General features: G+C 39.4%; 1 protein-coding gene and 1 long non-coding RNA gene across 2 annotated transcripts in view; one reads left to right on the forward strand and one right to left on the reverse strand.

Annotated features, from left to right (window-relative positions):
- The window catches only part of LOC135175713 (uncharacterized), a 125,272-nt gene that overhangs the window by 52,070 nt on the left and 53,031 nt on the right, over positions 1-20,171 (reverse strand). The window lies entirely within an intron of this gene.
- SLC10A2 (solute carrier family 10 member 2) lies at positions 394-10,315 on the forward strand. The gene is made up of 6 exons (XM_064144036.1): positions 394-812; positions 3,831-3,949; positions 4,997-5,085; positions 7,063-7,238; positions 8,334-8,491; positions 10,182-10,315. Exons 1-6 carry the CDS (start codon positions 394-396, stop codon positions 10,313-10,315), a joined length of 1,095 nt encoding a protein of 364 aa, XP_064000106.1.

Raw genomic sequence — 20,171 nt, forward strand, 5'->3', positions numbered from 1 at the left:
AGTGCCCACATTGAGTAGCTCTCCCAAATGCATGTAAGAAATTCAAAGAATGAAGACTAAACTTTCTCTTCCTCCTGTGATTCTCATTTCATGTACTCAGCTGCATCACAAGCCTGCTTTACACCCTTAAATATTAACAAAGCTATTCTCTTGATGTGGGATTCCTCATTATCATATGGATAAATGATTAATTGTCACCGTAACGAGCAAGTGCAACTTTTATAACTATATGAATCAGCACTGTGCCAAACCCTTCAAAAACAATAAGAGTGTTCAACCATTTATTGCACTTTATTGCTTCCTGGATCATTTAAAAGGAATCACTGACAAACAACCATTTGCACAGACCTGAAAATTCTGCCTTGGATGTGCTGAGCAGTTCTGTATTTCAAAATGCAGATGCACCTTCTTTCTCAGCAGTTTCACACTAGAGATACAGAAAACTCCACAGCTTGTCCAGCAAATGCTACTATTTGTGATGGGGCATCTTGTGTGCTACCAGAAAGTACTTTCAATGAAACTTTGAGTGTAGTTTTAAGTACTGTTCTGACAATCCTGCTGGCTTTGGTGATGTTCTCCATGGGTTGCAATGTGGAACTTCAGAAATTCTGGGGCCACATAAAAAGACCCTGGGGTATTTTTGTGGGTTTCCTTTGCCAGTTTGGAATTATGCCTCTCACAGCCTTCTTGCTGTCCCTGGCCTTTAATGTGCTTCCTATTCAAGCTGTGGTGGTGATGATCATGGGATGCTGTCCAGGGGGCACAGCCTCTAATATCATCGCTTACTGGGTGGATGGAGACATGGACCTAAGGTAAGAGCAGTCATTTTCTAAGTAGTTCATATGGCTTTTTACATTGTAAATTTTATATCTGAAAGGACTGTCTAGGATTTTGGTAATTTTTTGTGTCCTGGCCCATACATGGTGGAGCTTCCTTCTTGCAATGATGTTAGTTATTCTACTAGTAGGTTCATTGAGAATTCATGAGCAAGACAGCACCAAAAAAATTGTGTATATTATGTTTCTAGTGTAAATCTTTAGATCTTGCGGAAAACAGCATTAGTGAAGACCACCAAGATACTTTAAGAATTACAAAATCTTTGTCCAAGACAGAGCTATTTTAGTGATTCTGTTTGTTTCCTGGTCTCGGGCATTAAAAACAAAAAATCACATGGGAACTTAGGATTTTAATCCTCTGTATAAAGTAGTGGCTATGAAACAGTTCCTGAAGTAATGTTCCTTGAAAAAGACCACCTGTGGAAAATTATTTCCCTTCTCTGTTGTTTTCTGTAGAATGAATAGACAGGCATAGGTTTTATCTTTGGAAACAAGTACAAATGAAAAATCACTCTTGGTAGTTTGATCTGCTCCTGGAACCTTCTGCAAAGTGTTCAAACTGAGGGAAAGGTTTACAGACTTGATGGCACTGACTAAGGCAGATCAGCATATTAAGGACTATTTAAAAACTCCTTTGTGATGAAGTGTGATGGTCTCTGTGACAGGTGTTCTGAAATCAAATACAGATATGTAGGCACCTGGCATGGTCTAGGACATCAAATATGAAGGAGAATCGAACCCTATTCTCTATGCAAATTCCATGGAGTGTTCATTAACTCAACCTTTAAAAATGAGCAATATTTTTATATCCTGATTACTTTGTTTTAGAATAAACAGGATCACTTCTCTGTTTCCCGTAGAGTAACATAAATTGGAGCATTCACCCAATTTATCATATGCCAGTCTGGACTAGAAATGGAAAATATAATAGAAGAAAGATGTGGAGCTAGGGCAAATAGACTAAAAATGTTAATGCTTGTAGCTTTAATAAGACATTTTTTCCATCCTTTAAAATAGTGAACTTTTCTGCCACATGCAGGTGTTAATGTAATACCACCTTTCAAATTATGTATGAGGTCAGCTCTGCTAATCACCAACTTCTCCAGTGTGGAAGAAAGAGCTATGATATTATATTATCATAGTAATTTCAATAAATACCAGCCTAAGAAAGCACAAATGGAAAGACATCCAGCACAAGTCTGAAATTCTGTCCTGATATATTCTTGGAAGAATACATTGAGCTAAACTATGCTTTTTCAGTTTCATATGTTCAGAATCTTGTCACTTAAACCAGTGGTAAAAATCCAATTTGATGATGCTATGAATAAGAATAAGGTTTATATTCCATGATGCTGGCTGAGAGTGAAGCAAATTGAAAATACCTGTTAAAAGGTTGTTCATCAGGTAAAGACCTTAAGGATTCAAAGGTCAGTATCCTTGTGAAAATAATGCAAGGACCAGAGGATATGGGAAGTACAGTAGAGACAGCGCTGAAAGCATCTTCAGTTCTTGACAGAAGAACAGTATGAGTACTTTGTCTGGTTTCTGGAGCCAGTATATTATTAGAGAAAGCCTGCCCATCATATCAGACAAGGAGGTGGTTCTTAACTGAGAGTTTGTTTATGTGTAACAGCTCATCACAATTGCCCGCAGTTCTGCTCCAAACTATCCAAATACAGACCAGAAGTTAGAGCAGGAGTTAATTCCTTACTGCTCATATAATCACAAGGAGATGAAGTATGAGATTCTATCTTTTTCTTAGTAAACTCAGATCCTCCAGATCTTTCCATGGGGACATCTGGTTTTGATATCTCTCAATATTTCACAAAAACCACTGCTTCTAAATCACCATCTCCTCTCGTCCACAGCTCCCCTGGGAGCTTCTGTGAGCAGAAGGAATGGGGTCAGAGAACATGTAGATTTTGGAGCAGACTGTAGATACAGGGACAGTTTGAAGATGTAGGAAATATGGAGGTAGAGAAAAATAAACTCTTTTTTCCACTTGGGGCTTGACTTTATCGGAAGACTGTGATTCTTTTTTCTCTTTCTGTAAGACTCTCTTGCCAGAGGCTCCTACAGAATTCTGACTCTGAAGTAGAGAGAGACAGGAAGCAAAATCAGTGCAGATATTCCTATGATTTCTATATCAATTACTCTAATTTCTATATCAATTATCCTATATTTATTCAGATATGTTCCGTTCATGAGGTGGGGTCAATAGTCATCTGTATGATGGCAAGTGAACCAAAAGTGAAATCAGAAGTAAGGCTCATAAGGAAGCTTCCAAAGTCCTTTAATTAGAACTCTCACTATTTTGTGAGGGGATTTTGGTTTGTAGATGTAAATTAATCTATTCTTTCACATCTTTTAGTACAAGGTATGTCAGACCTGATGGTTTCATGACTTTATATTTTAAAACAGAAATTTCTTTGCACAAACCAAGGAAGCAGCAATATGACAATCATCTTCACTAAGAAATTCACAGCACCTGCTCTTTGGCCTGGAGCAAACCAATACAGGAAGCAAATTTCATTCCGTCGCACATCCTAGACAATGAAGTATTTTGGTTTGTGCTGTTGACTTTGGATGTTAAGTTTTAACACTCTAGAACTGATGATTTAATGGAAAGCTATATTGCATGTCCATCTGACCCTGTTCAGCTTGCTGTTTTCTCAGAAGCCAGGCAGATGGGCAGCATGCAGACAGACTTGTCAACAGTCCCACCTGATGGCTGCCTGTTGGACTGTCTCATTTGCACTGAAAGTTATCATTCTGTGGCTGCAGAACACATTGATGTTTCGTGTTCCTTTCTTTTCAGCAGAAACCATTCCCTTCATTTAGCTTTTTTTTTTAACCTAATAGACAGGATAAATTAACTGTAGCCAGCAGCATTTCTTGCCCAACATTTCATAAGACGTGAAGTTGTAATAAGAAAACGAGAAAGACTGCAGGCTATCATGAGATGAGTTGACATTCCAACCAATTTCCTTTCAGCATCAGCATGACAGTTTGCTCCACATTGTTTGCAATGGGAATGATGCCACTTTGCCTCTTTCTTTACACCAAGATGTGGACTGATTATGATGCAATTGTACTCCCCTATGACAGCATTGGTGAGTCCAGTGAACTAGCACTTTCCTGCTGACTCCTTCATCCTCCATCCAGTAACAACCATTTCATCCTTCTACTTTCTAACCTCCATGGTAATTAGGTACTCAGATCAGGTCACCCCCACTTCTGCAGAACAAAGATACATTGTACAGATATTTATGAGGAGATTGTGCATAGGTTATTTTTGCCAAATGGTTTGGAGACTCACATGGTACTGAGGTAAGAACATGGAATAATTCATGAAGAAATAACTATCTCCCCTGGATGAAAGTGTCTGTAACAGTTTTAAGACACAACCCTGGAAAGTGCTAAGTGCTGAAGCCATAATCTGGCAAGGTATGCAAGCACACATGGATAATTAAGCGAGTGATTAAAACTGCTGAGTTTCTTTGAAAGGCTGCAATCTACAGCAGCAGGAGTGGCTTTGTCTGACCTCCTGTCAAAAATCTCATCCAACTGCAAAGAGAAAATAGTCAAAGTATTTGGAAATACACGCTCCGGTTCTTTGCAGAGCTGTGGCCCTAGTGCTTAGCAAGCGTGGTTCCACGTTGTGCTAATCTTAAAAGCCAGCAGAGTCACTTTCATATTCTTCAGTTTCATTTCCCATTGTCCTGGGGTGGGGAGAAATCACATACATTGCCTGTGCTTTCAAAATAAATACCGAAGGAGGGAGGCCAAAACAAAAGAAGCTCTAAACTTGTGGTTGATATGGTACAGTAGCGAAACACCTGCAGACAAAAAGAACATTTAGTATAGCTACTCACAGCACAGCAGAGTGATGATTAGCACACTCCAATTTCTGCTTGCCTTTCTGATGCAGGTGAATGAACATATAGCTCAGCAGAATGGCAGTTACTTCAACAGGCTGCCAAAGATAACAGACTCCATAGAAAAGCAAATAGGCAGGTGTGGGTAGAGTGCACACGCGTGCTGTGGAGTGTGCATATCAGAGACATTCTCTGAAGGCTTTCTCCCTACCCATAGCTTTTCTACACAGCAAATTTCTGCACCATATGCATGCTTAACTTCTCCCCTCTTCTTTTTTACAGGAATTTCACTGGTATCTCTTGTAATTCCTGTTTCATTCGGGATGTATGTTAACTACAAATGGCCTAGCAAAGCAAAAATCATACTTAAGGTAGGATATAGAAGGCCAAAGTATTAGTAATTATGAATAAATTATGTGATCAGCAGCATCACCAAAGATATTCATAGCGTTAGTTTTTTACTTTATAAGAGCCAGGAAGCTTTCATCAGAAAAGAAAAGAGACAGTGCAAAAATATATTGCTTTCCCTTTACACAAACAGGTGTGAGTCACATACATTATTAGAAACCATCATTATCCAAACAACCTGCTTTTGTCTTTGGCTGCAACTATATTGGTAATTGAGTTCACTTTATAACGTGGACTGAAACTGGAAGGAAAACCATTCAAGTCAACTGGAAACAGATTTTCTCTGCAAAGTAATACAAAAATTGAAAGCATTCTGGATTAAAAAAAAAAAACCTTCCTACTTTTAAAACACTTTGCTAATTTTGGGGGACAATCCTGAGCGTGGAGGTAATTTTTATTACAAAGCATTTTGAAAATTTTCCAGCTGTTAAAAATTCTAACAAGACTATACATAAAATTCAGTGTACCTTTGCAAGATACTTTCAGATGCATCAAATACTTGTTGGTTTTTTTTTTCTGGCAAAACCTATTAATTTTATTTTTTTTGTTAGCTTAGTATATTGTATATTTAAATGCACTCATTGCAAGATACTTTCAGATGCATCAAATACTTGTTGGTTTTTTTTTTTCTGGCAAAAACTATTAATTTTATTTTTTTTTTGTTAGCTTAGTATATTGTATATTTAAATGCACTCATAAGTTACTTACAAACTTGGATACTATTGAGTGCTAGTTTTGAAACCATACCATTCCCCTTTAATCAATTAAGGACAAAGCATGGATTTCAACTGACATGGAAAAAAACCCACTGTACTTGCTCTGTCAACAAAACAGTGTTTTATTTTCTTTCTTACTGAGTGGGTGAGCAGCTCACAGTAACTTCCATTGACAGTCTGGTTCATGTAGGACAATGGAGCATCAAGTGGAGATTGAGCTGTAGCTGTCAGATTAAGGTACCTATAGTGAGAAATGGAGATAAGAACACAAAAATAGTGTACCAGGTGAAACAGAAGAGTTTGTCATGGCCAGATTATGTTTCTTCCTCTTAGGTGCATGTGGTTAATAGCTCAGTCAAACAAAAGTACTTTTTCACTCAATTCTTATAAATGCATCAGCCAAAGACTGATGAGGCCAGTTGAATTGGAATACATGTTTTAACTGAAATGGATTCTCCTAAGCTTAGCCTCAGAAGTCAGCCATTGAGATCCCTGGCAACACATGCCATAGGGGCAGACATTCCACTTGGTTATCAGGAAAAGGGAGTTATCTTTTTGTTCTTTTGGCAAGCAGCAGCAAAGTTCTCAGCCATAGGAAATAAGATCAACTCAGTGACCATCTCTATGCAGAAATGTTATATGACCTCACAATAACTTTTCAAACACAGATTTTCAGCCACATTGAAAACTTACTCCTCCACTTGGCAAATAATTTCCTATCAATAACAATCTGGAGTCTAGTTAGCATATGCTATACTGAGCCCCAAAGCGTGATTGCCCAAGACGTGGAGAGAAATGCATCATGCTAGCTACTGAGCCATCAGTTTCCCAACAGCTCTGGGGAATATTTTCTTTAATGTGCACTGTTCCTTGCTCACATGATACCTGTGAAATTATCTTTTACCCTCAGCTCTAAGTACAATTATAGCCAAGACTTTGAGAATCTAGCTTTGCAGGTATCCGCTATAGATACCTATTACAGCTATGTCTTGGTCTGTCTTGGTATCCATGTGTCGAAGCATATTGTTCATCTGTTTGGGACAAGTGGCAGCTATCTAATCTGTCTGCTGCTGCTAATTATATTGCCATAAATTTTAGGGTTTATGTTTAATACAATGTTTCAGTGACTCAGAGACACGTATGGGTATGTTTGACACTATGTTTGATGCCATTAGATTTCCTCGAGGTCTCTTATTTATATAGTCCTTCTTCTTTCCCTCACAGGTCGGTTCCATTGTTGGAGCAGTCCTCATCGTACTCATTGCTGTGGTTGGGGGAATACTCTACAAAAGTTCCTGGGTTATCTCACCCAAATTATGGATCATTGGCACCATATTTCCAGCAGCTGGCTATTCTCTGGGATTCGTTCTGGCCCGTCTAGCTGGTCTGCCTTGGCACAGGTATTAAATTCCTTGTAACAAAGACCTGTAGCCTTTTCTCAGGTGGCAAAAAAGATTTTATTCAAAGATTACTCAACATTGAGAATGCTTCTTAAATATTAACTGCACTACAGTCACACATTTCCCAACATAGTTTCATGGATATTCTGAACAGATAAAACTCTATCTCACTGTAGTTTTTCCTCCAATCTTTCATGTCTTCCCATGTCCTTCACTTCAAAAGCATGAAACAACCTGACTTACTAGTAGGTTTGGACTGTGATAAACTTTCTCATTAAAATTCAGAAGATTACAATTTATAACATCTTTACAAGGCAGGAAGATAGTGAGTGCCACATATGTGGTTTCAAGGTGGACCACGGTCCTTTACAATTGCTGAACTGACATGAACTCCATGTGTTATGATTATGGCTTGGTTCATTAACTATGTGAGCTATTCATTACTGTATATTTCTTGCTTATCCCTATTGTTAAAAAAGCATGAGGACCTATAGGCCAATGGCATCCTGACCTGCATCAGGAACAGTGTGGCCAGTAGGACAAGGGAGGTTATTCTGCCCCTGTACTCAGCACTGGTCAGGCCACACCTTGAGTACTGTGTCCAGTTCTGGGACCCTCAATTCAAGAGAGATGTTGAGGTGCTGGAACGTGTCCAGAGAAGGGCGATGAAGCTGGTGAGGGGCCTGGAACACAAACCCTATGAAGAGAGGCTGAGGTAGCTGGGGTTGTTTAGTCTGGAGACTACCTGAAGGGAGGTTGTAGCCAGGTGGGGTTGGTCTCTTCTCCGAGGAAACCACCAATAGAACAAGGGGACACAGTTTCAAGTTGTGCCAGAGGAGGTCTAGGCTGGATGTTAGGAGGAAGTTGTTGGCAGAGAGAGTGATTTGCATTGGAATGGGCTGCCCAGGGAGGTGGTGGAGGCACCATCCCTGAAGGTGTTTAAGAAAAGCCTGGCTGAGGCACTTAGTGCCATGGTCTAGTTGACTGGCTAGGGCAGGGTGCTAGGTTGGACTGGATGATCTTGGAGGTCTCTTCCAACCTGGTTGCTTCTATGATTCTATGATTTCACCATTTTCTTTGTATTATTCACTTTAGGTGTCGTACAGTGTCTCTGGAAACAGGCATGCAAAACACTCAGCTATGTTCAACTATAGTACAGCTCTCCTTCACTCCTGAACAACTTGAACTTATGTTTACTTTCCCACTCATCTACAGCATTTTCCAGCTCTTGTTTGCACTGATACTTTTATTTGGTAAAGTACATATATTTTCTATTATTATTATAATCATTATTATTATTATCAGTCTCATTTTTCATGGATATGGAGAAAACCAGAAGGGGCAAAAATAATTAAATAGAAAATAGTTAATTGAATAATGACCAAAATGATAGCTGAATAGCATCACTGTACATAACTAGGAATATGAATATACAAAGCTCAGTTCAAGATTTGAAAGACCCTGTTTTTCAACACAAAGAAGGGAATGAATTTGCTTGGCAGAGAGGGATCTGGGGGTACTGGTCAAAAGTCAACTCAATAGGAGGCAACAGTGTGCTCAGTCAGCCAACAAGGCAAACAGCATCCTGGTCTCCATCAAAAATAGTGTGGCCAGGAAGATAAAGAAAGTAATTTTACTCCTAAAACTCAGCACTGGTGAAGTCTCACCTCAAGAACTGTGTTCAGTTTTGGGCCACTGACTACAAGGACATTTAGGTGCCAGAATGTGTCCAGAGAAGGGACACAAAGCTGGCTAGGGGCCTTGACACAAGTCCTCTGAGGAGCTGGGGTAGTTCATCCTGGAGAAGTAGAGGATGAGGAGAGACCTCATTGCTCTCTTTGATTGCTTGAAAGGAAGTTGTAGCATCCTATTATTCTAGGTAAAAAGTGATAAGACAAGAGGAGACAGCCTCAGGTTGTACTATGGGAAGTTTAGAGTAGATATTATGAAAAAATTCTTCACCAAAAGAGTCATCAGGCACTGGAACAGGCTGCCAGGGAGGTGGTAGAGTCACCATCCATGAAGGTGCTTACAAGATATTTAGATGAGGTGCTTAAGGACATGGTCTAACAGTTTTGTATAGGGAGATGTTAGGTTATGGTTGGACTCGATGACCTTAAGGTTTTTTCCAACCGATTCTGTGATCTCCATCAACTACAGCTGGGTTCAGGAGAGTACACTGAGCACAGGTTTTTTATTACTCTTGGCTGAGGAAGAGCAAATGCATCTTATTCCACAGCTCCAGAGTGCCTGGGTGTACAGATGCTCAATAGGATTGTTTCCACAAACATGAATAAACTCCCTCTCCTAACAGCTTTTGAGAGAACAGGCATTAGCTTCATGGATGATGTGAAAAAATATCTTCCACTAGAGATAAAGGTCTTTTTTTCCTTCCACATATACATCTCATGAGTAACATTACTGCTACTACAACAAACCTACCAAGAATAGGAATCTTATTCCTCTTGCTCATGCCTAATGCCAGCTGTGGCATTTGAGCTGCCACCTCCAAACTGGTCATTTTACACTGCTTACCAGAGCATTGCCCCAGGGACACAGCCTGTGAGGCACGAGGTGATGGCATGGGAACAGACAAATCATTTTGTCACTTTGCCAAGCAGGACTCACTTAGAAGTGAGGGTCAGTCCCAGAGACCCAGCCAACAGCCCAAAGACTTCTCAAAGGAGACAGACTATACCTGTAAAGGTCACTGCACAGAAGAGAAAAGCAAAGCAGCTAAACATCGGGTGCAGAATTTAGAGTATTTCCCTTGTCGTTGTTGATGAGCACAGTTGACATAAATGAACATAACCTTTGGAGGTGTCGGAATGTTTTAATGATAGAAGGAAGGGAAATGTTGCACAGCTACATGTTACTACAATGTCTTCTTCAGGTAATTGTTCTCATTTCTTTATTTAATACTAAATATATACCAATTCCCAGGCTACCGTGTTTACAGAAGACACCGGGTCAAAACAAAGACAGATGTTGAGAAAACAGAGGAAAAAGAGGATTCAAAATCAGTCTCATCACATGCTAAAATAAATGGAGGATTTGTATCAAATGAGACCAAATAGACAATTGCCTCTCTTCCCACCAGCTGAAGAGATAAAAGATACATGGTTTACTTTTTTCACATGCCATTGCTTTATGGGAATATTTAACAGAGGGAGAAGTTCTGCTGATGTTGTACAGACTTTAAGATGATTAACTTATGAAAGATTTCTGCTTTGATTTCAACATTGTTTCTGCCAAATTGTAAAATCTGAATGTTTTATTATGGCTTATTTAAAGAAAGGCAGAGTAAAGGTTGGCTGTTGCTAAAACAACAAGCAGATATTTACTTAACTCCAGTCTGTGATCTTACAGAATCAACTGCTTGTCTCACTCCCTATACAAAATAAAGAGAAATCTTGTAGAAGTGCCTTGGCAGTAACAGGAGTTGATGTGGAAGATCTGACTGGGATGGAAGACTTTCTCTGAACACAAGTCAGTGGCAAATCTGGAGCAAGCTGACAATGAAATAAAGTTTCATTTAAGTCAGTCTGGGCAGATGAGAGTCATTGTATTGTATTAATTGCTCAAAATATTATTTTATTCTAAAGTTATCATTTTAACAAGTGCAAGGTATGTTATGACTCTATGGGGTTTTTTTGCCAGAAGTAATAAGTAAACAGCTTTGCATCTTCAGTCTGGGCATTTGGGTCTTTTAGCTGCTGGTAATGCAAACAGGGAGGCAAAGTTGGAGTGTTAACCCCAGAGTGACAGATAGTTGTGTGCAAAAGAACAAGCAGAGATTCTGAAAGTATAAGAAATAATCAGTACTTGAAAGTGGAACAAAATTGTCCCTGCTTCATTCAAGACTACTTTCACCCCTGCTAACCTGAGACAATAGTGCTGGCAGAAAGTTATATAGCCTTGTTATTTTATGAAGTCAGTAAATTCAAACGCACCAGGTGCCTTGACATATAGACACTGATGTGGTTGATAACTTCAAGATTTTAATTATATGGACCACAGACAGAAATAATTGCATGTACACACACGTTATTTGCCTCTGGAAATTCAAAGGTACCTATGGAAAGTTGTCCCAAGAGTATGGGGAAAATTAGTATAATTCTAAATGAAAGAGTGCAGTAAATTTCTCAGCTGTAATTTTTTATGGGTACGTTAGTCGTGTAGATCTTACGTAAAGAAAACACATAGAGAACCTCAGATTAAATGAGTGAGATGTTGGCTGACCAAAAAATTCAAGAATGAGCCAACTATCTAAACACAGAAAGTATACACCTCTGTCATATTCACCCAGACCTTCCAAGGTGTTGTGAGTGTGGCAGATTTTTTTTACAAACACAAATGAAATTGTGGAATGTTAAGTTCCCGACATACTGCTTTCCACTGCTGCAGAAATGTTCCCAGTATTAAACAAGGAACAAATTATTTCTGTCTACCATATGTGGGGGAAAAGGTCTCAAAACATTCCTATGTTCTGGGAAGCTTGAAGCTGTTTCACTTTCACAGGGAGGAGTTCAGAGTCCGAAGAGGAGTTTAACAATTAAGAGGAGTTAGCGTACAGTGAGGCATGTTGAGTCTTCTAAAATGAAGATTGAAAAGAAAAATGTAGTGAAGTCCTTTACAGAAGAATAATAACTATGAAAGAGCACATTCATGGAGAAAAGGATAAGCTGCTATTTGTAATATTAGTAGTAAAAAAGCTATTGTCTTTACCCCATGTCTGTCAAAAAACGGGCAGCAGGAAGTTAGTTAGAATCATGGTTTTACTACACATCAAGCTGCTACTCTTCCCCCATGCTAAACCTCAATGCTTCCATGTATATTTTAAGTAGATTTTTAAATACATTGAAGAATAATAATTTGTCTTGCTTATACTACATGTGTGTCTGTATTTAAAGCAACTGTATAAACACTGAACTGAACTGAATAAAGTAAGAAACTATTTCTAATTTGGCCTACTGGAATAATTTAAGGTGAAAAAAAAAATGAGACTGAAATCTAACATGCAGACTAGGTTTATGGCTTTGAGATGTGACAAAACCACCTCAGATTATTTGTAAAATGAATATGTTTAATAATTCTGGAATCATCAAACAGTTTGAGTTGAAAGGGACCTTTAAAAGTCATCTAGTCTAACCACCCCTCCAAGAGACAGGACCATCTTCCACTAGATCAGATTGCTCAGAGCTCAGTCCACTCTGACCTTGTATGTTTCCAAGCACAGAGCATCTACCACCTCTCTGGGCTACCTGATTCAAATTAAATGAATGTGAGATGTCTGATGCCATATTTGATATATGTTTTTTAATGTATGTATGCTCTTGACCACGGGTGAAAAATGGAAGCTGCAGTTTCTGTAGCTATTACAATTACATTTAGTAGGAATCTTATGTCCCAGGCTTCACATGAAATAAAATTAGCTCAAAGATCTTACCAACATGCACCACTAGAGTACATCAAGCCCCAAACAAAACCTCAGAGTTGTTAATATTGCCAGAAGCAGTTTATGATAATGTAACAGCTATTAAATCTCCAGCTGTTGAGCCTGGGCAACATCAACAATCATTCATCACTGCTGAAGCTGGGGTGGACTACTTCACAGCAGTGTAAGGGACTTTTGGAGAAGTCATGCACTTTCCCTAAAGGTCTCCAGAAAGGTGATTTGTGCCTTAGGTTGTCAGCCACATAAATGCTGACATACAGGCTTCTCAGCTGAAGGAGGCTGTTAGTCCCCCATCTTGCACTTGCTGTTTTCTTGGTGTTGTCAAAAGAAAAAAGCTCAGTTTGCCAAAGTCAGCTTGTTTAACCTTCTCAGCATCATCTCTCACATCCTCCATCATGAAAATCCTTTCAAAGAAAGGCAATATCATCCTTACTTGTTAAGAAATCCTTCTATCCACTGAGACAACCTGCAGGTGGGATGTTGCTGGATGTGGAGGTTAAAAGCATCATGCAGGGATGATCAGGCTAACAGAAACCAAATCGGATTAAGTCTTACACATACCTGTAATCATGGATTTATCAATTCAAGCTAAGAAGGTATACAGATGCTTTAGTGTGCACTAGGTTAACACAGCTGGTCGACTTTTAGACAGCCATTTATGTTTAGGGAGCCTGAGTAGCCTCCTAGTCTTAACTCTACTGGACTGCTGGTTCTCAAACCACTGCAGGTAAAATAAGCTGATGTCTGTCTAAGGATAGACAAGCCCTAGAAGTTGAAATGGCAGATGAATTAATGCCTAGCTCATCCCAAGGTCTGTAGTTATAAGGTCTGCAAGGATATGACAATCACGTTTGTCAAACTGCAGTCCGTAGCCATAAATCTGGGTATAAAGAGGTGTCTTCCCTAGTCAGCAAAGAGAGGTGCACCACCACAGAGTTAATCATGCTCACTATCTCAGACTCCTGTTATAGAATGAGCTGTCCACTGGAATTGTCTGTCTCTATAAAGTAGATTTAGATAGGCTGGCTTTGACCAAACACCTCCTTTTTTTCACTCTCCAACAGAAGAAAACCCATGAAAACCACCCAAAAACCCAACTCAACAAGCAAGTAGTTGAAGAGAAGACTCCTTTTTGTCTTAATTACTTTTATGTATAAAGACTATTAGTACCCAGTAATGTTTCCTTCAACCAGGATGATAGGTCTTTATAACTGAGTAAAAGAAAATTAGGGGTGGGGGGGAAATTCTGTAGGGTGTTTCTAATCTCCTATGAAAATATAGCTACTTTCTCAGCTGACCTATGCACAGGTAAAAGAATTGATTCTGTCATATAATGTGCTGTGTTATTCAGAAGAGAATGAATTTGAACAGAATCAACAAACAAATTGATTTGCAGATTATGTTTGTATGAGCTTCTTGTTTCAGACTAATCAGGTTATGATGATCAAAACCCACTATTATGATCTCTGCCAATCAGTATTGTTTTGGGCAGCCTCAGGAAGGAGAACTGAAGTTTGGTTTTTTTTAATGGTCCAACCAATTAACATACTGTACACTTAAAGCAAAACTAAAACAACAGTATTGCCTGTCTCCCAAGGCACAAAGCTTCATTGTTCAGTATTTGACAAGGATGTTCCTGCTCTCCCCACATTAACTGTGTTGCTTGCTCGTGTCCATAATTAACCCAAATATAGTATAATAGTATCACAACCAAATGGCAGTCCAAGCCAAACTGGATTTTTCAAGCCAGAAATGAGGGGTAGTAGATCTCAGTTTCTGATTCATCAGGAATATTCATTCTGCTCCAAGAGCACTAACATCTCAGTTAAATTGAGGACTAAATTAACTTAAAATGTCTCATGTAAAAGTAACTGTTACTAGCCAGGGTGTTTGCCAGTCTTCAAACTGGAATTTCAGCGGTGTAATTGAAAGCCCTGAAAGGGTCTCAATGTTTTCATAAATGGATACGCTGTAGAATGGTATTACTGTCTCAAATTAATTTCCATTGCATTTAGCCATCTACAAGTAAGTTTCCAGCACTGAGCTTATTCCCTGCCTGAAAACAAGCAGTCAGTATTGTTGGTAGGGAAAGACAAATCTCTCTAGAGAGTAAGCCATCACGCTCCTCAGACACCTGGTTTAGGACATGAGGAATTCTGAAAGGAGACAAAGAGATTATGCAGAACTGAGTATGCAATTCAGTTTCCTGAACATGAGCATCTAGTGTGATCTGAGATACGCTGGGGTGTCTGGTCTGGCTTTCCGCTTCCATTCCAGAAAGTTTGCAGGTCCTGTTTCTTGCCTGCACCTACCATTGCCCTACAGCACCAAAAATGGCACCAGACACTTGTCTAGGTAGCCATGTCCTCCTTGTGACTTCTGTGTAAGTCATCCTTATTTTGCAGGGTTTCCCTGGTCTGTACAAATCCCTCCACAGTCAGATTCACATAGGATGATTCCAAGCTCCTAAGACCCTTGCAATATATTGAAAAATATTTCACTTAAAAGGTCATAAATCTGCTCCCTCCCTCAGATAAGAATTGATTTAAGAAAACATGAGGGGGAAAAAAAAGTTGAAATGAAGATCTTCATTTTTAAGTGGGGGTTGGTCTCTTCTCCCAGACAACCAGCAATAGAACAAGGGAACACAGTCTCAAGTTGTGCCAGGGGAGGTATAGGCTGGATGTTAGGAAGAAGTTCTTCACAGAGAGAGTGATTTGCCATTGGAATGGGTTGCCCAGGGAGGTGGTGGAGTCACTGTCCCTGGAGGTGTCCAAGCAAAGCCTGGATGAGGCACTTAGTGCCATGGTCTAGTTGACTGGATAGGGCTGGGTGCTAGGTTGGACTGGATGATCTTGGAGGTCTCTTCCAACCTGGTTGATTCTATGATTCTATGATTCTATGAATTTAGGCACAACTACTAGACTTTAGATTTTCTAATAATCCACAGATTGAGAAATATTTTTTGTGCTGGTTTGAGGCTAATTGGAATATTTTAATGAGAGAAATTAGATCACTTGCTCTGCAAAGAAAATAGTAGTGATGTCTGTATCACTCGTAGGTCCTGCTGAGAGACATAAAACCAGGAAATATAAACAAAATCACTCAGTCTCTGGCTGCTGCTGCCACATTAACTAACTCTGCCAGAGCCTGCGTAACCCAATCTAATGCTTTTTTCTTCTAATCCCTTGTTGGCTTTCCACATCCAACCCCTTGCATGTAAGAGATTCTGAAAGAAGGGAGGGAGTAGGAAGCAGGAGGAGAGTTGGCTTAGAGCCCTCCGGGGCAGTTCTGCTGTTCAGAAGGGGTTTTCTAGTTCTGTATTAGTTTTAACTTGTATATATTTGTATATAGTTGTAAATATCTGTATAGATTGTGTTATATGCTTGTAAATTTGTGCTACATTGTAAATATAGCTTCATTCCTTAACTCTCAGCCAGCTGAGTTAGTCTGGTGAATTCAGGATAGGGAGGGAACATCTCCCAAACTACTACACTTTTGCAATCACAATAAATACTTTTAAACTTCAAAGAAAAGGAAAAGAAAACTCAACATTGAAGAAAACTCTTATTAACCACAACAGGGAGTTGGCAAGTTCATTTAAGTGGTATATCTTCTGGTTACTACATATCTAAGATATCGTTATGGATAGGAATAGCTTCTGTTCCAGACAAACAGATTGCAGTTATTTTTTTTCTTCACACAGTTTCTAATTTACTGCAATTGTTCCAACCATGAGAAATATTAGCAATTATAGACCTAGATTTTCCATCTCACAATAATTTAACATTACTTCATATTTTATAGATATAACTTAATTGCTACAGATAGGCTTAGATATGTTGATCAGATATCTTTAAGGTAACCCAATGCATTCTTTTAAATATGACTGCAGACCTTCTGTCTCCTCCTTCTGCAATGAGCTTATGCATTACTCATCTGGGAGATTTCATTACATTTAATAAAATTTAAAAAAAAAAAAAAAAAAAAAAAACCACTTTCCCCCATTTGAATTCAAAATATATGCAAAGAGGTCATATTGAGATGGTAAGGCCCTGTTTAAATGATTTGGTGGTACAATTAATTCCCCACAAGTGGAATTAACTGCAAGGGATTAATAAACATGTCAGGGTTACATGTTGTGTTGGTGATGTGGTTCTAATGTCAGTAGCTAATTTGTTGTAGGTAGAATACAAATTCTTTCTACTTAAGGTTCTTCCCTTAAAAGTATGCCCTGAACTCCTAAAATAACCCACAGCTGATAAGGACCTATTTTCCATAAAAGTACACCCTCTGAGGAGACAGAACAAAACCCTGGAGGTGTTCAAGAAAAGACTGGATGAGGCACTTAGTGCCATGGTCTAGTTGACTGGATAGAGTTGGGTGCTAGGTTGGACTGGATGATCTTGGAGGTCTCTTCCAACCTGGTTGATTCTGTGATTCTATGATTCTATGATATAACATGCATAGATGAACATATATTATATGCTTAAGAGAATTTTTTTTGTAAGGAGATAAAATTAATGCACAACATAGACAAAAAAAGAAAGTTGGGGGGAAAAAAACTAATTAATGAGGTTTTGGCTCAGAAAAACCCTTTAATAGTTGTTTGCTGGACGCTGCAGAGATATGTGCCCATGTCTGCCCTTTCCTTAAGCACCTGCTTCTGTCATTGTCAAGATAAACAGAGCTCTAAGGGCTTTCTTTACATCTGTGTAGTCATTTCCAGCAATCACCAAATCTAAGGAAAAATATAAGCTGTTTTCCAATATTTTGCCTATTGAAAGGGAAATAACATCTGAGTGGCAGGACAAAGCAGTACATACTGAAAGCAACAGTTTAGTGATAGGGAAGACAGGAGAAAATTCAGATAAATCTATGTGACGAAGACATAATTTGCCATAGATGAACCAGTCATCACATCAGTTACTTTTTATCCTCTTCTGTCCTACTTCACCCATTCTTTTGCATCTTTCAGACTTTTTCCACAGAAGCCATTTGGTACACAAAATAGAAACCTCCCAGAATCACAAAACATAAAACCATCATCAAAATCACTTCTATCATTCGGAGCATCACTGGAATATGGCCAGCCTAATCATTGCAACTCATTCACTCAGACACAGCAAATCTTCCTTGAGGTCTTTTCAGGCACCTGCCCAGAAACACTATGTTCCTTCTAAATGCATAGGAGTTGGTTGGTGAAGGCAGGGATGGCTGGGAGAGGAAGCTGTGGCCAAGTAGTGGTGAACAGAGATCACAATTCCACTCCTTGTTCTCCTGCCAGTTGGGCCACATCAGCTGTGCTCGTACCATCTATGAGGGCAGAGCAGGAGAATGAGCCAGTCTTATTCTCTGTGCTTATTTTTCCCTACTTCATTTCCTCCAAAGCTAGACCATAAGTCATCTCTTACACTCATATGAATGAGAGAATAGGCTGGGTTCAGCTACTAGTCCAAGCTAACATAGCAGCAGAGATGCAGGATTGGGCTACACTTTTGTTGATAAATAAACCAGAGAGCAGACTATGACCCAATGCCAAGCAGCATTGTCCATCTCACATGCAAAAAGCTCAGCATAAGCAGAAGGGATGCATCATCACCCTACCCTGGTGCCACTCGAGAGTGCCAGCTCACGAGAGATAAGGCTGTGCTATAGAGGGTGCAAACAGTCATGAGACAGCACTGAAGCACATTTCCACCTCTTGGCTTATTTACTGGTATAGATTTAACAATTTGTGCTCAATGCCATTTATTTCTTTCATAACTCAAAAGCACCCAGCTTGAGTGGGATCAGAGAACTGAGGGTAAGGACTGCATATTTTCCCCTATTGTTTCCTTGTTGAGTTATGGCAGCTCTGACGCATGCTGTTAATGATAAATTAACAAAGTAGATACTTCAGTCAGAGCAATCTCTACTTTGTTGCAGCAGATCCTGCATTTGTGAAAAAAAAAAATGAGCATGTTCATCCCAAAAGAATGTTATATCTTTGATGCAATGTTCTTTTCTTCTTTACGGTTTGATCTTGATATCATTTATTCTGCCCTTTGAACATTACATATTTTTATTGTTCATTCAGTGGATGGCTATGAGACATAACAAAAGCGATCCCTGGGATGAAGTATTCAAAGGAGAATTTCTACTTTTTACTATGTTATGAAGGCTAATTGTACTGCATGAGTTATTTGTGTTTAACTGCAGAGAACTACAGGGCCAGGTTCAGAGGTGATGTGCTGCCTTTAGGCATGGTTTCCAGAAATCTGTGACTCAAGTGTATACAGCGATACAGTCACTTGTGCATTCTCCACATGATAAGGAAGAACATTTTGACAGAGCAGAAGGAGAAGTATTAGTGCTCCAAGGTTACTCAGATCCATAAACAGCTTTGCAAAAGCACATACCTGTTTTCTGTACTCAATGTCAACACTACTCAGTAAGTATGCCTGAAATCCAGAAGCACCTTACAGCTTCTCTAGGAGTTGGTCAGACAATTTAAGTACCACATGCATGCAGACTCTGAAAGTAACATATAGCACCATTCAGATCAAAAAAAGTCTACCCCAAAACCTACCCAGGCCCTTGTGATGGTTTGGGTGTACCCTACACACACACACACTTTTAGAAATATATACTGTTATATCCATAAATATACAAGGTAAAAGTAATACAGAAACACAACAGCCCTCCCAGAAACCTGAGTCCCCAGAAGGGGCTCTCAACCACCCCTGCACCTTCCCCCTGCCCCTCTCAACCTTACCCGAGTCCTAAGGAAGAATAGAGGTTCAGCCAAGAGGTTATGAAGCAAAGATGAGTGGAAGATGAGGTTAGGGAGATGCAGCTCAGCCAGAGCCCAGCCAGAGAGTGAGACAAAAACGGCAAGAGTGTTATCTAATGTATACCCTTCTTCTCCAGCAAGACTCTGAGGGCAGTAGACATCACCATTGTTTTCCTTTCACAGCCTATGATCTACTTTTTCTCACCAAAACATTCTACTCTGCTTCAAACTAGCACAGCCCTAGAAACAGAGAGTTCTCAGACCAGCTTCCCCTCAGGGACTCAGTCTAAAGGTCATGTTCTAAGCAATTCTATTCAAGTCCTAGAGCAACAGAGGGGTTCTGCTGCTTTTTTCCTGCTGCTTTTTTCCATGTGTAGCTGTCACTGATGATACGTTTTATATTCCCTTGTCCTCTCCTTCTTAGTGTATGTTAGCCAAATCACCTTTGCTTGTAAGGATTGAAGGAGACAAAGAGTTCAATTTCCTTTTCTATCTAAGGAGATTTAAATCACATTTCTCAATTCCCTAATGAAGGCTCAACCAGTTAATTATTTTTATTACACTTGTGCTCAGCATATCTCAACACCCTTACCGCACAGCCTGTACACCAAGCTGTCCTTGTAGGTCTGCTCTTGACTGGTTTCCACTGTCTTTGAGGGACTGGCCATTTTCAAGAGCAAAAGTCCTGTCTTCCAGGCAG

The sequence above is a fragment of the Pogoniulus pusillus genome, chromosome 5, assembly GCF_015220805.1.
Source record: "Pogoniulus pusillus isolate bPogPus1 chromosome 5, bPogPus1.pri, whole genome shotgun sequence".
NCBI classification, from domain to species: Eukaryota; Metazoa; Chordata; class Aves; order Piciformes; family Lybiidae; genus Pogoniulus; species Pogoniulus pusillus.